The following is a 16262-nucleotide window of genomic DNA, read 5'->3' on the forward strand; positions in this document are numbered from 1 at the left end:
TGGAGAAAGGCTCTTTTAAACCATTTAATATGGGCTTTGCAGTTCCATGTGTGTAACAGAAGAACACAGAGCAGTGATGTGCCCTCCAAGGACAAATCTGCCCATCTAATGAGAGTCATACAGTCCTTTACCTTAGAAGCCCCTGCTGTAACTGCACAGGCCAAGGAAAGCATGAAGGCTACTATAAGGCAGCGTCCAGAACATGGACAACCGAGAGTAACAATTGTCTTTCTTCCTGAACGCCTGCTGTGAGCCTGGCATTTTTAATGTAATTTCTTGCTCAGTCCTCACCATTCTTCAAAGTAAGTATCATTATCCTCATTTTTGCAGATGAGGAAAATGTAGAAGTTAAATAACCTGCCCAAGGTCACACATCCAGAAAGTGGCAGAGCTGAGATTTGAACTGAGGTCTTTCTCATGTCTGCTGTGTACACTGCCTTCTGCTGGCCAAGTCCATGAACCAAAACATTTGGATGATTCAGGCAGAAACACACAAAGTAACATTTTGGCCCAGATGCTGTTAAGTCCTATCATTTCTCCCTCCTGATCAACTGAATGAAATGCACCTGATTGAAAATACCAAGGGCAAGGGGAAAAAAGAATAAAAAACCAGGAACATACCATGTTCCATGTATTATGCATGTCAGCTGCTCACTGTCTGCTATGCCTAACAGAACATGACATGAGTCAGGAATTTAGAAGAGACAGTTTATTATGTCTGCCACAGAAGTAGTAACTCAGGCACATACCTGCCTCAGTGGCTTTCAAAAACATCTAGAACATATATAGTCAACTGAAGATGCATTTAAAAACATATTGTAAAACAGCTGCCTCAAATTCTTGGTAGAACAAGAAAGGATATAAATCTATAATATAACAAATATGTTCCCCATTTGTGGCTATTTTTATACCACTAGATGATCTACCCAGAGACTGTAGAACCTCCCTTTATAACTCAGAAAACTCATATTATGAGTGTCTAATATTAGAATGAGACCTGCAGTATATTAATAAGTAAAGTGTTTTATATGAAGGAGTCTATACCTGGGCTTCCCTGGTAGTGCTAGTGGTAAAGAACCTGCCTGCCAATACAGGAGTTGTAAGAGACATGGGTTCAGTCTCTGGGTTGGGAAGATCCCCTGGAGGAGGAAGTGGCAACCCACTCCAGTATCTTGCCTGTTAAATCCCATGGACAGAGGAGCCTGGCAGGCTACAGTCCATAGCATCACAAAGAGTCAGACACAACTGAAGCAACTTAGCACATGCACATAACTGAATAGGGGGAGATGGGAGGAATCTCAATATACGCCCCCCCAAAAAAAAGAATTCTGGAAGGTCTGGTCAATAAAAGCTGCTATCCTACCAAAATGGTCTCACTGATTCTTGCTCCTCACGGAAAATGCCCAAGTGCTTCTGGACAGTGTATACTGGCAGACGCGAAAATGCAGTTGAAATGCTGCACAACTCAGGTTTTCCAACCATGTGTTGTCTGGTACATAGGAAAGTCCTGTGCCTTAATGATTTTAAACCAAGTGACCCCTAAAATTACCAAGAAAACATTTCAAAAAACTCATCCCAGGCTCCTCACTGGCCTGCTGAATCAGAATGCCAAAGGTAGAGGGCGATTGGATATGGGATATCTGTGAATTCCAAGCTGAAAGTTATTGTCTAAATAATAGAGATCGTTGACATTTCAAAGAAATTTAATGGCATTTTTTAAAACCACATTTCCACTTAAATTTTTCCCACTAGTCTTTGCCCTAGGCTAGATTTTCAGAAAATCATCTCAATGAGATCATAAATGGCTGTCGCTTTTTAATGTTGATGTATGGATGGTAACTACTTTTTTAAGGCACCAACTGGGCCATATAATATAATGACTTCCTATGTAAATGTTCATGTATTTTCTCAGTTTTGGAGAACAAGTGTTCAGTTTGCCTACATGCCTGAATTTCTTATATGTTACATAACAAACCATCATCAGATTTGCAGGTACACAGAGACCATCACATCTTGAGGTTTAAAAGGAGATAAAAGTTTTTCTGCAAAATCTAATGAATACACATACTGAAGTGACCCAAACCACTTCTAGTTACATCTTTAAGGATAACATGGATCCTCAAAATATGTGAGGGATGCTTTCTAAGACCTTTGGAATCCACAAACATACACACATACAAATATCATTTAGCAGATGGATTCTCCTTTACAAAAGGCAACCTACCACAGCAGTTAGGACCACTTTGGAGTCAAACCACCCTCAGTTCAGATCTCAGCCCCTCCACTTGCCAGTTGTATGATCCTGGGCAGGACCTTAATTACCTCAGTCTGCAAAATGGGAGTAATGGTATTGCCCATTCCAAATTTCATGAAATGATGCATGCCAGATTCTCAGCACTTTGCCTGGCATATGGTAAACATGCAACAAATATTAGCCATTAATAATAATGATAATGATGACTCTAAAAATATTTTTTTAAACGGTTCTCCTCCCTTAGAATTTTAACCATGCTATAAAGAGCCAAATGTCAAATTCAGCACTTGTAAAACTACTAAATTTCACCACTAAAGTAAGTTCTGCAGATGTAATAGCACATCTATAAACTGGTACTGACGCTGAATTATGATGTGGGGGACTAGCTAATCAGGACAGTTGATGCTACATCCCTACCCTCAGCCTGTTAATGTAACATTATGCAAAGGAAAATATGATTTAAATTTTTGGAGACCCTTTTGCCCTGGAAAAGTTGAGCTCAGTGAGTACCAGTACTTTGCCCTTTCACAAATACCTGCATCCTGTCCCGGACTTTCTTTAGAATCTCAGCTCCCTTCTGAATCCTTAGCACCCCCGACCTTCTCCGCAGTTCAGAGTAACTGCCATTTGAACTCCATGCTGAGGCTTTTTCTGTCCCTTAATGAACAGTTTTTGCCTGGCTGGAGTTCTTACTAAAAGAGACCCATACTGGTTTTCTCATTTCCATAAGGTAGCCTTTGACACCGTGAGCTGAACCACAGTCAAATGGGAGGTCAGACTCTTTCATTCATCTTAAACTTTTGGATAAGAGCCATTGCCTTTTGAAATATTTCACTCTTCCAGTAGCACTAGAAGTTGGTTCTCTTTGAGGGACCATCGTTCCTAAAGAAAGGATGATTCCACTGCCTCCAGTGGCCCAGTAGAGAAGGTGGAACCACTCTGGAATGTGGGGTCTCTGACATGGCTCCATCACTCCCTCACTCAGTAATCCATCCCCTTGGCCAGCCTTGCAGTGTGCATGAACCAGCTTTGTGCCTTAGAAAAGTCCCAGATCACCACATTATAGGCCCTGGAAACACTTGAAATCAAGAGTGTTAAGTCAGTTACTACTAAAGATCTGCTGCACAAATGGGTAAACTTTTCTCAGTTTCTTTCTCTAGCTGAATGTCATGGTAAGACTTGGTAGGGCACAGAGACCCTAAAAGAACTGAAACAAGAAAACAAAACAAACAGGAAGGGTACGAAATAAACACTAATGATCACTGCCACTGGACCTCTTATTTAATGTATCTCTATTTATATTATTCCTGGCTCCACTTCTCCTTGTCTGTCTGGGAAGTTGGAAAGTCACAGCAGGGTTGCTCTACAGGAAACTAATGTGAAGAACAGTGTGCGGGTTTGTGCTCTTGACAGTATTTCACAGTTAAAAGTGGCCAGTCAGTGATCCTCCTCTGGATGCTAGACCTGGTTGACTTCTGAACCTTCAGACCAAGCACTGTCCTACACAGCACTCTGCTTCCTCCATTTCCTCTAAAATAATGACTGTGTGTTTGCCAGGTTGCACCATGTGCATTGGGTTGCTAGAAATACACTAGGTCACACTGATGGTTTCACTCTGTTTTCTATAAAGGGCTACAGGATCTCATGAAAATTTTTGCAAAGTTATATGCAAATCACAGAGCCCCGGCCCTTTTCTTAACAGGATGGCAACCTTGCTCCTCGGTGGTACCTGGGACCTGGAGATCCTTTCTCCACTTACGTTTAGCACGCAGCTCACCGGGTTAGCCGTGCCGCCGTTGGGACCTCCCACCTGGACTCCCATCACCCACCTCTCTTGAGACTGCTCTGGCAGGGCTGGTGTGGGGTGCAGCCTTTGCTCAGAGGGCAACATGTTCCATGCAAAATCTGCCCCCCGGGCCATGGGCTTACTCCTTGGGGCCCCTTGCTTCTTTCTCTACTGGGTGCAATTCAAGGTTGCCGAGCTTCTCTCCAAAGTCTAAAATGGGTGGGGCAGTAGGGACCTGTGAGAGGCCCCATGGCCCAACACACTCCCCCAGCTCCCAGTCTGAACATCAGGCCCCTGACCCTGGTGGGGGGTTCATTAGAGTTTTCCTGGAGTTTTTCTCCAGGTTGAATGTTTCTTTTGTCAGTGGCCCCAATCTGGAAAAACCCATCATTTTAATCTAGCCTGCCTCTCATGAATGGGAGGAAGAAGGAAAAAGGGACCTCTTATGGTTATGGTTTATGGAAGGTGAGGGGTCAACTCCAACAGATCCCGAACACTGGTGGGAACTACTTCTCCCAACAAATGTTCCATCTGCTTCAACCTACCCAGGTTTTGCCACTGTTTTCTAACTCCTCCCTAACCTTAGTCGCTGCTGAGGTGTCTGGTTCGGAGATCACCCTATCAGCCTTCCTTGGCTTCCAAATTATCCTGTTGGCAGGGGTGGGTGGGAGGTGGGAGAAGAAATAAACAAACTGGCCACATGTTGATAATTGTTGAGACTAGATGATGGGCACGTGGGTGTTCATTATATCATTCTTTCCCTTTTGTATATGTTTGCAGTTTTTCATAATAAAAAGTTAAAAAATAAAAAAAGTCCTCCAAGTCCCAAAACACTTGAGAGCCCCCACCCCTAACACAGAGTTTCATGGAAATCCCACACCAAGGCAAAAGGCAAAGGTGATTCCATTCCATTATATATATATATGTATGTATATATTCATTTTCTAATTTTTTTTAAGGCCCACTGCTTTATTTTCAATAGACTAAATCTATTTATAAGAGGTCCCAAAGTTGGGTTTACTTCCCCTAACTGGGTTATGGGGGAGGGCTTGGGTAAAGGGTTCCTTAAAATCCTGAAAGTTTACACTTCCATGTATCTCACAATCTTATTGTGAGGGTGGGACTTGTTCAGTGTTCTGAACTTTGCGGAGGAAACATGCTCTCGACTCAAAGTGTCATGCTCTGGAATTGCACCTGGCTCAGGAAAGGACTGTCTTTGTACTTGAATTCAAATCCAATGGAGAACCTTAACATGGGCATTTGCATGACTAAGAATTGCTGCTGTCTTTTTCCATATGTCATTTTCTTGAATGTGTTCTAATAAAATTATTCTAAAGCAGGCTGTTGATATACAGTGATTTATAAATACTTTTCATTGAGTACTGAGGCCCTTAATTTTCTACCAAGAATGCACCCCATCCCACTTTCTGGAAAGATCTGTTGAGGACAGATGCAATGGGTGTACATCTGGCCTGGTGGTGGCACCACTGCAATTGCCATCACAATACAAATCATGTCAACCACTGTGGATTTTGTTTTCTAGTTGCCTAGCAGCAGAATTTGTTTTCCAGGATAAAGATGGTCATATGAAGTAGATGAGTGTGGTGGGCGCAAGGCAGGACCAGGAGGATAATTCCCTCAAAGAGCAAAGCAGAGGAGAGACAAAGGCAGCCAAATAGAGAAGTTAAGTTCTAACTCATCCTGTTCACTAATAAGAGTACATTCAAGTGATTATCAGTTGTTAAGATTTATTTACAAAATTGCACTTTTTGATATCAAGTTAGAGCAAGTTCAAATCTCAAAATGAGATTAAGCAAATGGAGAAAGAATGTATTTCCAAAGGTAAATATTTTGAGAAGCACTTTTGGCTCTGATCTCTATCTCCCCTTCAGCCGGGCTGGCCAGGGCACTCCCATTAGCCATAACCAACTTGGGTCAGTTTTTTGGAACAGGAAGCGTTGTTAGAAACCTTGTAAGTGGAGAAAAGGCAGGACCAGACCAGAAGGCTTTCATACACTGAGCACTCTCCTCATACCAGATTATTGGGAAAGCACTTGATATATATCAACTCTGATCTTCAGAGCCATCCTGAGAGGCAGGCAGTACTTCATTTTCCAGATAAAAAGGCTGAAGCTGAGAGAAGTAAATAATTTGTACAAAGTCATAAAGCTAGAGAATAACAGATCTGTGATTCAGGTTTCTGATCCCCAAACCCTTGCTTCCTCAGACCACAGGGCTGATGGCCAGTGCCCAGTCTAGGCTCTCTCCCATATACATTGCCATGAATGCATTTAATTAATTTTGCAACCTCTGTGTGCCCTAGGGGTTGGTGGAGGGAGGCAGAGCCAGCATCCTGCTCTTCCTGTTGATTGGAGATCTCTTCCAGGCCAGGGTTTTGCAACCTACATCCACATACCTTGAACTTAGCTGTATAGAGCACAAAATGATGAGGCTGAGATTCCCATTTGGTTTTCACAGGAACTTGCTCACTCAGCAAATATTTGAGTGCCCCCATGATAGGTGGGCAAATAACAGACTCAGCCCCTGTTCTCACAGAGCTTGCTAGTGGAGGAGAGAGGCATTAATCAAGTAATATTTGAATGGATATGTAATTATTAATATAATTGAAAGGGACCTTAGAGGTCATTGAGATCCACAGATGAAACAAGACCCAGAAATGCTAAGCAGTCTGGTTAGGACAATATAGCAAGTTAGGGGCGGCATAAGGATGAGAATTCAGAAGATTTCTGTTCCTAGACTGCCTTTTCCCTATTGTGTCACACTCTGGTCTCTTGCACACCCACAGCCAGCCCTGTGAATGCATTGATCAATCAGTACACTATCCCAAGCCTAGGAAAAGCCAGATAGCACATTTTGTAATGATAATCAAGCAGCATAGTGAATTGAACCCCTGAGGATGGCAGTTACCCAAGCCTTGTTTGCAGACTTATTTCAGAGCCCAAAGCAGGAACAGAGAGGCAAGGTTCCTGTGCTGTAAGAAGGGTTCTTGCAGGTGTTTTAATGTTTTGATCTGACCCAGTATTTTCTTCTCTCTCAATGTCAGCAGTTGTTAATTCGACAAATATGTATTGAGTACTGACTAGGAACCATGCACAGTTCTCAGAACTGGGGACACAGCAGTGAACAAAACAGATTGCCCTTATGGAGTGAACATCCAGCTGGGGGAGATAGACAATAACTGAAATAGGTAAATAGCAACATAGTAAGAGGTAATAAATGCTACAAGGAAAAGTAGATCAAGAAAGGCAAGTAGGGAGTTAGCTAAGGAAGGTGGTGATACATTTTCAGGTAGGATGGTTGGGAAAAAGGCCTCCCAGAGAAAACTATGTTCTCGGCCATCATTTTACTTACACACTCACACACACACACAGAGCTGTGCAGTATGATTTGAAAAGTCCCATAAGCCTTATCCTACCTCCTTCAGAGAAATAAAGGTCTCTCAGTAGCATGTCTCAGAGCCCACTTCCTGGGTTTCCCTTTTTCCCTTTGAGTTAAGGCAGTGATTCTCAAACTTGAGTGTACACCAGAATCATCTGGAGCACTTGTTAAAACACAGATTGCTGGGCTCCACTCCCAGAGCTTGTGATTCACTCGGTCTGGGGGGGGGGTCCAAGAATTTGCATCCCCAGATGCTGCTGCTGCAGGTGGTCCAGGGAGCCACTGGGAGCCACTAGGTTAAGTATTACTGGAGAAGGAAATGGCAGCCCACTCCAGTATTCTATTGGAATATCCCATGGATAGTGGAGTCTGGCGGGCTACAGTCCATGGGGTCACAAAGAGTCAGACACAACTTAACAAACGACAAGATTATTATAGCTGAAAGAGCTCTGTTAAAATCCTGATAAAGGATGTATCTATTCATTAGGATCCATGGACATTATCAAAGTAGCTATTCCTGGAAGAGCAGAATCCTTAAGAAATGTGACTTTTTAAAAAACTGGGTTAAGTTGCAGAAGCCACAGCCCAAGACTCCAAGCATTGAGGAGTTAAGGCAAAGGACAGGTTGTGAAAAGCTGGTGACAGTATTTCACTGTTTGTCTATCAATACTTTGTTTTCCTAGCGTTCAATACTTTTACAAACCCTTTTTTTCACTACTCTTTTTTGGCAGTTAATCTGTTAGGTAAACAGTTATAGATGTCATTATTACACTTTCTAGATAAAGAAACTGAAACAGAAAGAGGTTAGATGGCCTCCCTTGGGCATCAAGGATAAGAACACCAGTTGCCTTCCTCCTAGTTCAGTGTTCTTTTTCTACTTACACTCTTCATAACATGAGCTATCGCTTTCCCCTGGGGTATCTACCCCGGGCCATTAAAATCCAGGACATGTAGTTGCTCTTTGCCATTTAGTGTGTTCAAAATCCCACTTGCTGCATGTAGATTATCCATGTGGGTGATTAACTGTGACAAATTCTAAGCCCTGCTTGAGTTTCCTCTGCCATAAACACATTTCTCTTCTACTGCCAGGCCTTGTACAGAGAAAATGCAAACTCATTTTAATATTTATCCAAGCTAGAACTAATCATCATAAAAGCAAACCTGCTGGGGGAAAAGCAGACATAATACTTTCCAAAGGCAAATAGAAATGGTATTTGATTATGTGTACTTTTGCTTCCATTCCATTAGTTGTGATAATTTAAAGTTTCCTGGATCACTAAAGCATATGGGGAAATGAGAGTGGATTTTGTTAAATCCAATGACTGGTGAATCACACTCCCAGGTATTTAAATATACCAAAGAAAATCACGGACGTGAAAGAGAAAATCCTGTTTCCCAGTACTTGCCTTTCTTTTTGTTATTTTCTCCAGTTGTGCACTGATTCCTCATGGTGAGAAAGTGAGGTCTCCCACTGAGTCTCACAGACAAGGACCCAAGAGTTACGAGGAGCTGGTTCTCTTCAGCTCCCATATGTGTTTTGCCCATCCGAGAGCCAAGGGTTTTAGAAGCTTCATTTCTGAAACTGTCCTCATCTGTCTCTCAACTCTTCGATATTCTAACATTTTCTTCCTGTACCACCATTGGGACCACTCATTTATTCAATAAGCAGTTACTCTGTAAGAGCCACTGAACAGGCTATGAAAATGAGTTAGAAATAACCCTATACTCAAATAGATGGCATATATTAGAATCATTTTATAAATCACATAGAATAGTCAAGTTGAAGTATATTCTAGATGTAGATCATAAGCCCATGTGAGCATCTCCCCATTTTAATTCTCTATACTCACTGTATGCTCAAAGAAAGCTAATTAGTGAGTTATTTTAGCTTCAACATAAAATAGGTATCATTAGGAAAGAAATGCCTGGGGAAGAGAAGAGTGGGGTAAGGAAGAAACTCTACTCTGTAGCTCTGACCACACACTGAGATGTACGTCAGAAACCCAAAAGCTTGGTAACAAGGAGGTGGCGTAGGATCTAATATCTGTCATAGTTATTCCACATGTGGACCATGATAAATTGAAAATAGGATCATAAAACTTGGATGATTAGAATTTCCATATTTATGAAAGATACTATGTGAATGTGTTTTTCCTGAGCTTTAGACTCCAAGCTGTGCTATAAAATAAATGACTATTCCTTAAAAACAAATTGTTCATGTCCACTGCAACACAAGGATTAAGCATATAAGCAAACAGGTTGGGTTGAAGGAGATGAAGTGGCATGCAGAGGATTCAGTTAATCAGATCAGTGTTAGAGACACCTTGAAAAGAAAGGCAGACTGTAATTCAACAATATATGTGTACACAAATACATATGCACAGGAAAGGTGTTGAAGCCCAGTAAAAAGAATTTTGTGAGGATGTGAGCCCATTAAATAAATTGCAAATACATAATCCAAAAAGGGAGACAAGTTTAGAAAACCAAAATGCAGTCAGAAGACAAGGATAAGATTGTAGTTCTGATGACTCAAGTAGCTGAAGGAATACTACTCACACACCTTCCTTCTGTTTGTGTTGGGTCACCTGTTGGTACAGCAGCCCTTACTCCCTCTATTCAAAGGATCTGCTCAGGCTCTGACTCCAGTCTGCTTTAGGTTGGGTTTTGTGAATAGCAGAATCTCAACACAGGGGTTCAGGGCAGATGTCCAGCTGGCTCTTGGATCTGTCCTTTGAACCCTCTTTCTGCCAGTTCTGCAAGCCTCTTCTGGCCTGGAAGGGAGTTTTCACAGCATAGATGATGTATCCAGCCTTACCAATGACCATCAAGGGTGCTAGTGGCTTGATCATCTAGCCAGGCCAGCTGTGGGTGGGTCTGGTCATGGATGGTGGTGGCCACAGGAAGAAATAGCAGTGATGGGAGGAGGGGGACTCGACGTATATGCCTTTGCATTTCTGGGATAGTGGAATAAGAATTGTTATTCTACTTGTTATGCTGTCCAGGGATACTGTTGCCTGGCAATGGTGACCTTTTAATGGGCCTTACACCCAAGTATCATGTGGAATTTTTAGATATGGCTGCATTGTGCTGGGTTGCTTCTGTGGCATCAATCAGAGTTAAAGGATCCCAGGGTGAGAGTGGGGACCAACATGTGTGCTGAGGAGGGGGCTTCTGATCATACCTGGTATGGGTCAACTATCTTTTGGCCTATCCTGATAAAAATTTAATTTTTAACTGAAACTATAGAATGCAAAAACATTATACCTTACATGTAAATATAGATCATTAGCTGAATAAAGAACCACTACAGTTTTATAGGATCCATGTCAGATCTTACTAGTAATTGAATTTGTCATTGCTATGAAATAAGTCCCATGAGGGCAGCAGTTCTTGTCTGCTTTTTTCACTGCAGTATTCCCACTGCCTATGCTAGTGCCTGACACAGAGTAGGCACTGTGAGTACAATTGCATATTTTTTTAGTATGCAGAAAACAGAAATATTTTCCATCTTTAGTACAACCCGACTGGTTGTATTGATGGTGAATACTTCCATTACACCACTGGGGAGTAGGAAGGAATTCTGAAGAATAATGTCATTCTTGGCAAAAACAAGGAGCCTGCTGCTGAGTTCCAGGTAATGCAAGAGTAGAAGACAGGTTTGTGTCTCAAAGTTAACACCTGAGATCAAGGACAAGAACTGATAAACAAGGAAAGCAACTGAAGTGTTAGCAAAGAAGCTCCAAGGCCGTAATCAAATAGGCAAGCAGAAGCCCAGGTGCACAGCTGTGTGTGGGGAATACTGTGTGGTTTAGACACTGACAGGGCAAAGGATTCTGATAGATGCCGGCTCTTCCCTTAACAGTTCTTATTGTATTATACACCCATGAGTTTTTAAATATATCATTTGACTTTTGGGGCTCTGTAGATTACTTCTAATTAAGAATGGCAAATGGGACAATTGAAAAAGGAAAAGCACCAAGGGCCAGGAGCAATAAAAAGAATAAATGCAAAAGCACACATGTCTAAAAAATTGAAACAGTTGCTATGAAAAGTCAAATTTGAAAAATGTCTCATTTGATTTGCTTCACTGAGTTGGTCGCCAGTGAAAAGGAATACAATTCCAAAGACAGTGTTGATTGCAAATGCACTTTTCCTCACTGCCCTGTCCTATCACCATGCTCATGATTCTTGTTACATATTCCTGAAGCTCCAGGAAATGAAAATGTGAGAATTGATGCATCTGTTCGAGTCAGTCCAAGAGATGGTCAACAATGGAATGTGATGCCAACTCCCTGATAACAAGTGCAGCTGGCCTTCAGCTTGATTTTATTGAGCTTTAGGACTGTTTCCAAAGTACACACAAGGAAAATAAAATATAGTCCTTAACTACAAGAATTGTATCATCCAATGGGACAGAAAAAAATATACTCAAAGAACAAAATTCACACTATGTAGGAAGCATAGCTATTGCATTAATCTAAGAGATTCCAAAAGCTAGAATTATTTCTCCTTCCTCTCTTTATCAAACACGAAGGATGAGTCATAGCATGTAATGGACACAATCTTCAGGTTGTTTAAAAATAATTATAATAAATATAATAATAATCATGGTAGTAATAGTAACAACAACAATAATAAAATCTAGCTCAGTTCAGTCCAGTTCAGTCGCTCAGTCGTGTCCAACTCTTTCTGACCCCATGAACTGCAGCATGCCAGGCCTCCCTGTCCATCACCAACTCCCAGAGTCTATCCGAACCCATATCCATTGAGTCAGTGATGCCATCCAACCATCTCATCCTCTGTTGTCCCCTTCCCCTCCTGCCCTCAATCTTTCCCAGCATCAGGGTCTTTTCCAGTGAGTCAGCTCTTCGCATCAGGTGGCCAAAGTATTGGAGTTTCAGCTTCAGCATCAGTCCTTCCAATGAACACCCAGGACTGATCTCCTTTAAGATGGACTGGTTGGATCTCCTTGCAGTCCAAGGGACTCTCAAGAGTCTTCTCCAACACCACAGTTCAAAAACATTAATTCTTTAGTGCTCAGCTTTCTTTATAGTCCAACTCTCACATCCATACATGACTACTGGAAAAACCATAGCCTTGACTAGACAGACCTTTGTTGACAAAGTAATATCTCTGCTTTTTAATATGCTATCTAGGTTGGTCATAACTTTCCTTCCAAGGAGTAAGCGTCTTTTAATTTCATGGCTGCAATCACCATCTGCAGTGATTTTGGAGCACAGAAAAGTAAAGTCAGCCACTGTTTCCCCATCTGTTTGCCATGAAGTGATGGGACTGGATGCCATGATCTTGGTTTCTGAACGTTGAGCTTTAAGCCAACTTTTTCACTCTCCTCTTTCACTTTCATCAAGAGGCTCTTTAGTTCTTCTTCACTTTCTGCCATAAGGGTGGTGTCATCTGCATATCTGAAGTTATTGATATTTCTCCCGGCAATCTTGATTCCAGCTTGTGCTTCCTCCAGCCCAGCGGTCTTCCCAAGTTCCTTTTAATGTGTATATGTTTATGTTTGTCTTAGAATAGCCCCTTTACATATCTCTCCCTTCCTTAACTTCATCTTTCTTACCCCTCTCCCAGTATTGCTGAGCTCCTACTAGTATCTATCCCTAAGACAGTATCTTCCCCATCCAGGGAAAAGAATGAAAGCAGATATATCTGTCAGGACAAGCTAGGTTGTGCTCTGGTAACAAACAACTTTAAAAATACTGATGGCTAAAAAAGCAAAGATTTATTTCTTGCTAACACTACATATTCATAATGAGTTGGCATGGGGCTCTATTTGTCACAGAAAATCAGGGACCCTAGCTGATGTATCATCTTCTAAAGTTGCTGATTACCATCCCAGACAGAAAGAGAATTTTAAAGGATCTTAACCCAAAATTAAATGATCCAGCCTGGAAATGACTCAACTTCAATGGCCAGGACTAGTCATGTGGCCCTACAAAACCAATAGGGGCCAGCAAACCATACGAGTTATGTGTCCAGAAGGCAAAAAGCTAAAAATGTTTAGTGAACATCAGAATGACTACATTAACAGTAACCTCAAGTCATATTTGCATATAATTTACATTTTGTCTCTAACTCAGATTTCAAATATTGCATCTACTCAACAAGTATGTGTATGTATGTGTGTGTGCGTGTGTGTGTTTGTGAATTTCAAACATATACATTGAAATACTGTTATTCATGTTTGAGTCATTGTTTCCTGTTATTCCCACTGCCTAATTTTCACTAGGTCTCGTCCCTGACTATTAGGCTCTGAATTTTTTGAGTCAGTGTGTCAATGCCTAATCAGAATATAAAGATTGGGAGGCTTCTTGTTCTTAAACTTCTTGGGGGAGTGATCTATGGCCAGCGGATGAAGAGAAGCTGAGGGAAGCTCTCAGATGGGGATTTCGGGAAATATCCTCAAATGGTCTTAGAGGGTATTAGGGAAAAAATCTACTTACTACCATGTTTCAGGGATATTAAAATGCAGTGCAGACTGCTCTCCTGCATTTAGGCTTTCTGTGCCTTTTGGGAACTGATAGATCTTTCTAAAACGCATTGATCCTCTAAGGGAAATAGCCTACAAAGTTCCAAATCCTCTCCCAGTGGAGAGGGGAAAGACGGGAAGCTTTAAAACACTGACCCTCGTTCCACTAAATGATAAACATGATGTAGTTATATCAACCACTTTTCCACCAACCCCCATCCACCTCATTGAGGCTTGGACCAGCTACAGCCTGGTACACCGCATCCCCCAGCAGCATGTTTTAGGGTTTAGTGCAAAGCAGAATTGGAGGAGGTGTAAATACTCTGCCCAGGGGGTTAGTGAGGTCTGAAAAAAGAAGTGGGTGTGACTGCTGGTGTTTTATAAGAAAACTGGAAGAAAGAAGCTGGATAAGCCTTAGATTTCCCAGATTCTTGGTGGCTTGGACTGTAAAGCGTCTGCCTGCAATGCGGGAGACCCAGGTTCAATCCCTGGGTCGGGAAGATCCCCTGGAGGAGGAAATGACAACCCACTCCAGTACCTTTGCCTGGAAAATTCCGTGGACTGTAGCCTACCAGGCTTCTCAGTCCATGGGGTTGCAAAGAGTCGGACACGACTGAGCGACTTCACCCACTCACTCACTCACTCACTCAACAGAGAAAATGGGCAGGAGGTCAAAGATGCATAGATTTGTATATATTTGACCTTAAATTATTTTAAAAGCAAGTAAGATAAGAAATGAACCCTTGAAAGGAGGCTGTTTTATTTTCAGTCACCCATTCAAGCCCCTCTTGAAGAACAATATGGACCAACTGGGGAGCCATGGGCCCAGGTCTAACTACTAAGTAGTTTTTGGAACAATTCCAATTTTAAAGAATCTGTCCTGTGGCTAGATCGCGTGTCCTGGTTTTTTGTTTGGAGTTTACAGACGTACTACGGTAATATGGTTACCATGTGTGTATGGTGAGCAGCTCGCTGTGCACGAATAGTTGAGAATCTTTTAATTACACTGATACAATTTTAAAGCTGGAATGGACCTTGATGATTTTTTATTAAATCCATGCGTTTTGTTGTAGAAATGGGATAACTGGCTTAGAAAGGTAAAGTTGCTTGTCCAACCCATATGGCTGCTAAGTGACAGAGCTGAGAGTCATATCCAGGGTCTTTCATTTTTCGTCCAGACCTCCCTATACTGAGTCTGGATGCTGTAAAGGCCAATATTCTGGGTGGTCAGAAGCTGCTCAGTTACACCAATTAGCAAAATTCAGCCTTTTGATGAGGTACTGGTTTATGTCCATCCCAAGTGACCTTTAGAGCTTCACAAGGCTCTTCCCTGTTTGCCAGTCACACCCCTACAACAGAGCTTAGGACACACAGATGTCTTGGTCTTTGCATTGCTCTGGACTCTTTTGCACAGTAAGGAGCAGTTTCTTAAAACTGAAAAACCACTGGTTAGTTCGTAATCACAGTTATCCTGTGAAGGAGTAGAGTTCATGTCCTATGTCTTGGGTATCATGAAATACAAGCAGTTTTGGTATCACAAGTGGTTTTGTTATTTAACTGTCAGAATCCATGGAGCTCTTTGTGTATGTATGTTTTGATTTAGAAAACCCTCATGATTCTTGGAATTTTATACTCACACAGTTTTTTTTATTAAACTTCATATTAGCCATGCCAGTTCTTGTTACATTTGTTTAGTTGTAAGGTAAAGAGCTCTCTCAAGAGAACTCAGCAAAGGGGGTTAGTATCACCAGGGATCAATGAGAGAGTTGGACTCTCATAGGAATCATATCCTAGTGGCCACAGTAGATTCAGACCTTGTGAGCCTGGGTCTGTAGGATGGTCCTAGATCCAAGATGTTTATAGGGACCTCACTTGTGGTCCCAGATTAAGTTCCTCTCCTCATATCTGGCTTATTCTGTCCCTGTCTCTCTTTTCTCAAGAGATAAGCAGATAGAAAGATAGGTGGATAGGTACATAAATAGACAGACAGACACAGACAGATAGATGGACAGATAGATAGAGCTATACATCTGTCTTCACCTTATCACCTCTGCCTACTCCATTTTCTGTTCCCACATAGCCTTGACTTGCCTGCAGCCCATTGTAACCCCTCTGGCCTTTCTTCTCATAATTACATGTACTGCCCTCGGGTAACAGAGAAGGCAATAGCAAGCCACTCCAGTACTCTTGCCTAGAAAATCCCATGGAGGGAGGAGCCTGGTAGGCTGCAGTCCATCAGTCGCTAGGGGTCGGACAGACTGAGCGACTTCACTTTCTCTTTTCACTTTCACACATTGGAGAAGGAAATGGCAACCCACTCCAGTGTTCTTGCC

General features: G+C 41.9%; 1 protein-coding gene across 16 annotated transcripts in view; it reads left to right on the top strand.

Annotated features, from left to right (window-relative positions):
• Positions 1 to 16262, top strand: part of KALRN (kalirin RhoGEF kinase) — a 671338-nt gene that overhangs the window by 499572 nt on the left and 155504 nt on the right. For 4 of the 16 annotated variants that reach the window (XM_088837635.1, XM_088837636.1, XM_088837637.1 and 1 more), the window contains exon 34: positions 3957 to 4690. The exons of the other annotated variants lie outside the window; for them this stretch is intronic. In XM_088837635.1, the coding sequence (XP_088693761.1) occupies positions 3957 to 4019 (63 nt within the window). In that variant the 3' untranslated portion in view covers positions 4020 to 4690. Of the gene's footprint in view, positions 1 to 3956; positions 4691 to 16262 lie in introns of those variants that run through there. 16 annotated transcript variants of the gene reach the window in all.

Source organism: Moschus berezovskii, chromosome 1 (assembly GCF_049115385.1).
Source record: "Moschus berezovskii isolate FMDL1 chromosome 1, NW_MosBer_1.0, whole genome shotgun sequence".
Classification (NCBI taxonomy): Eukaryota; Metazoa; Chordata; class Mammalia; order Artiodactyla; family Moschidae; genus Moschus; species Moschus berezovskii.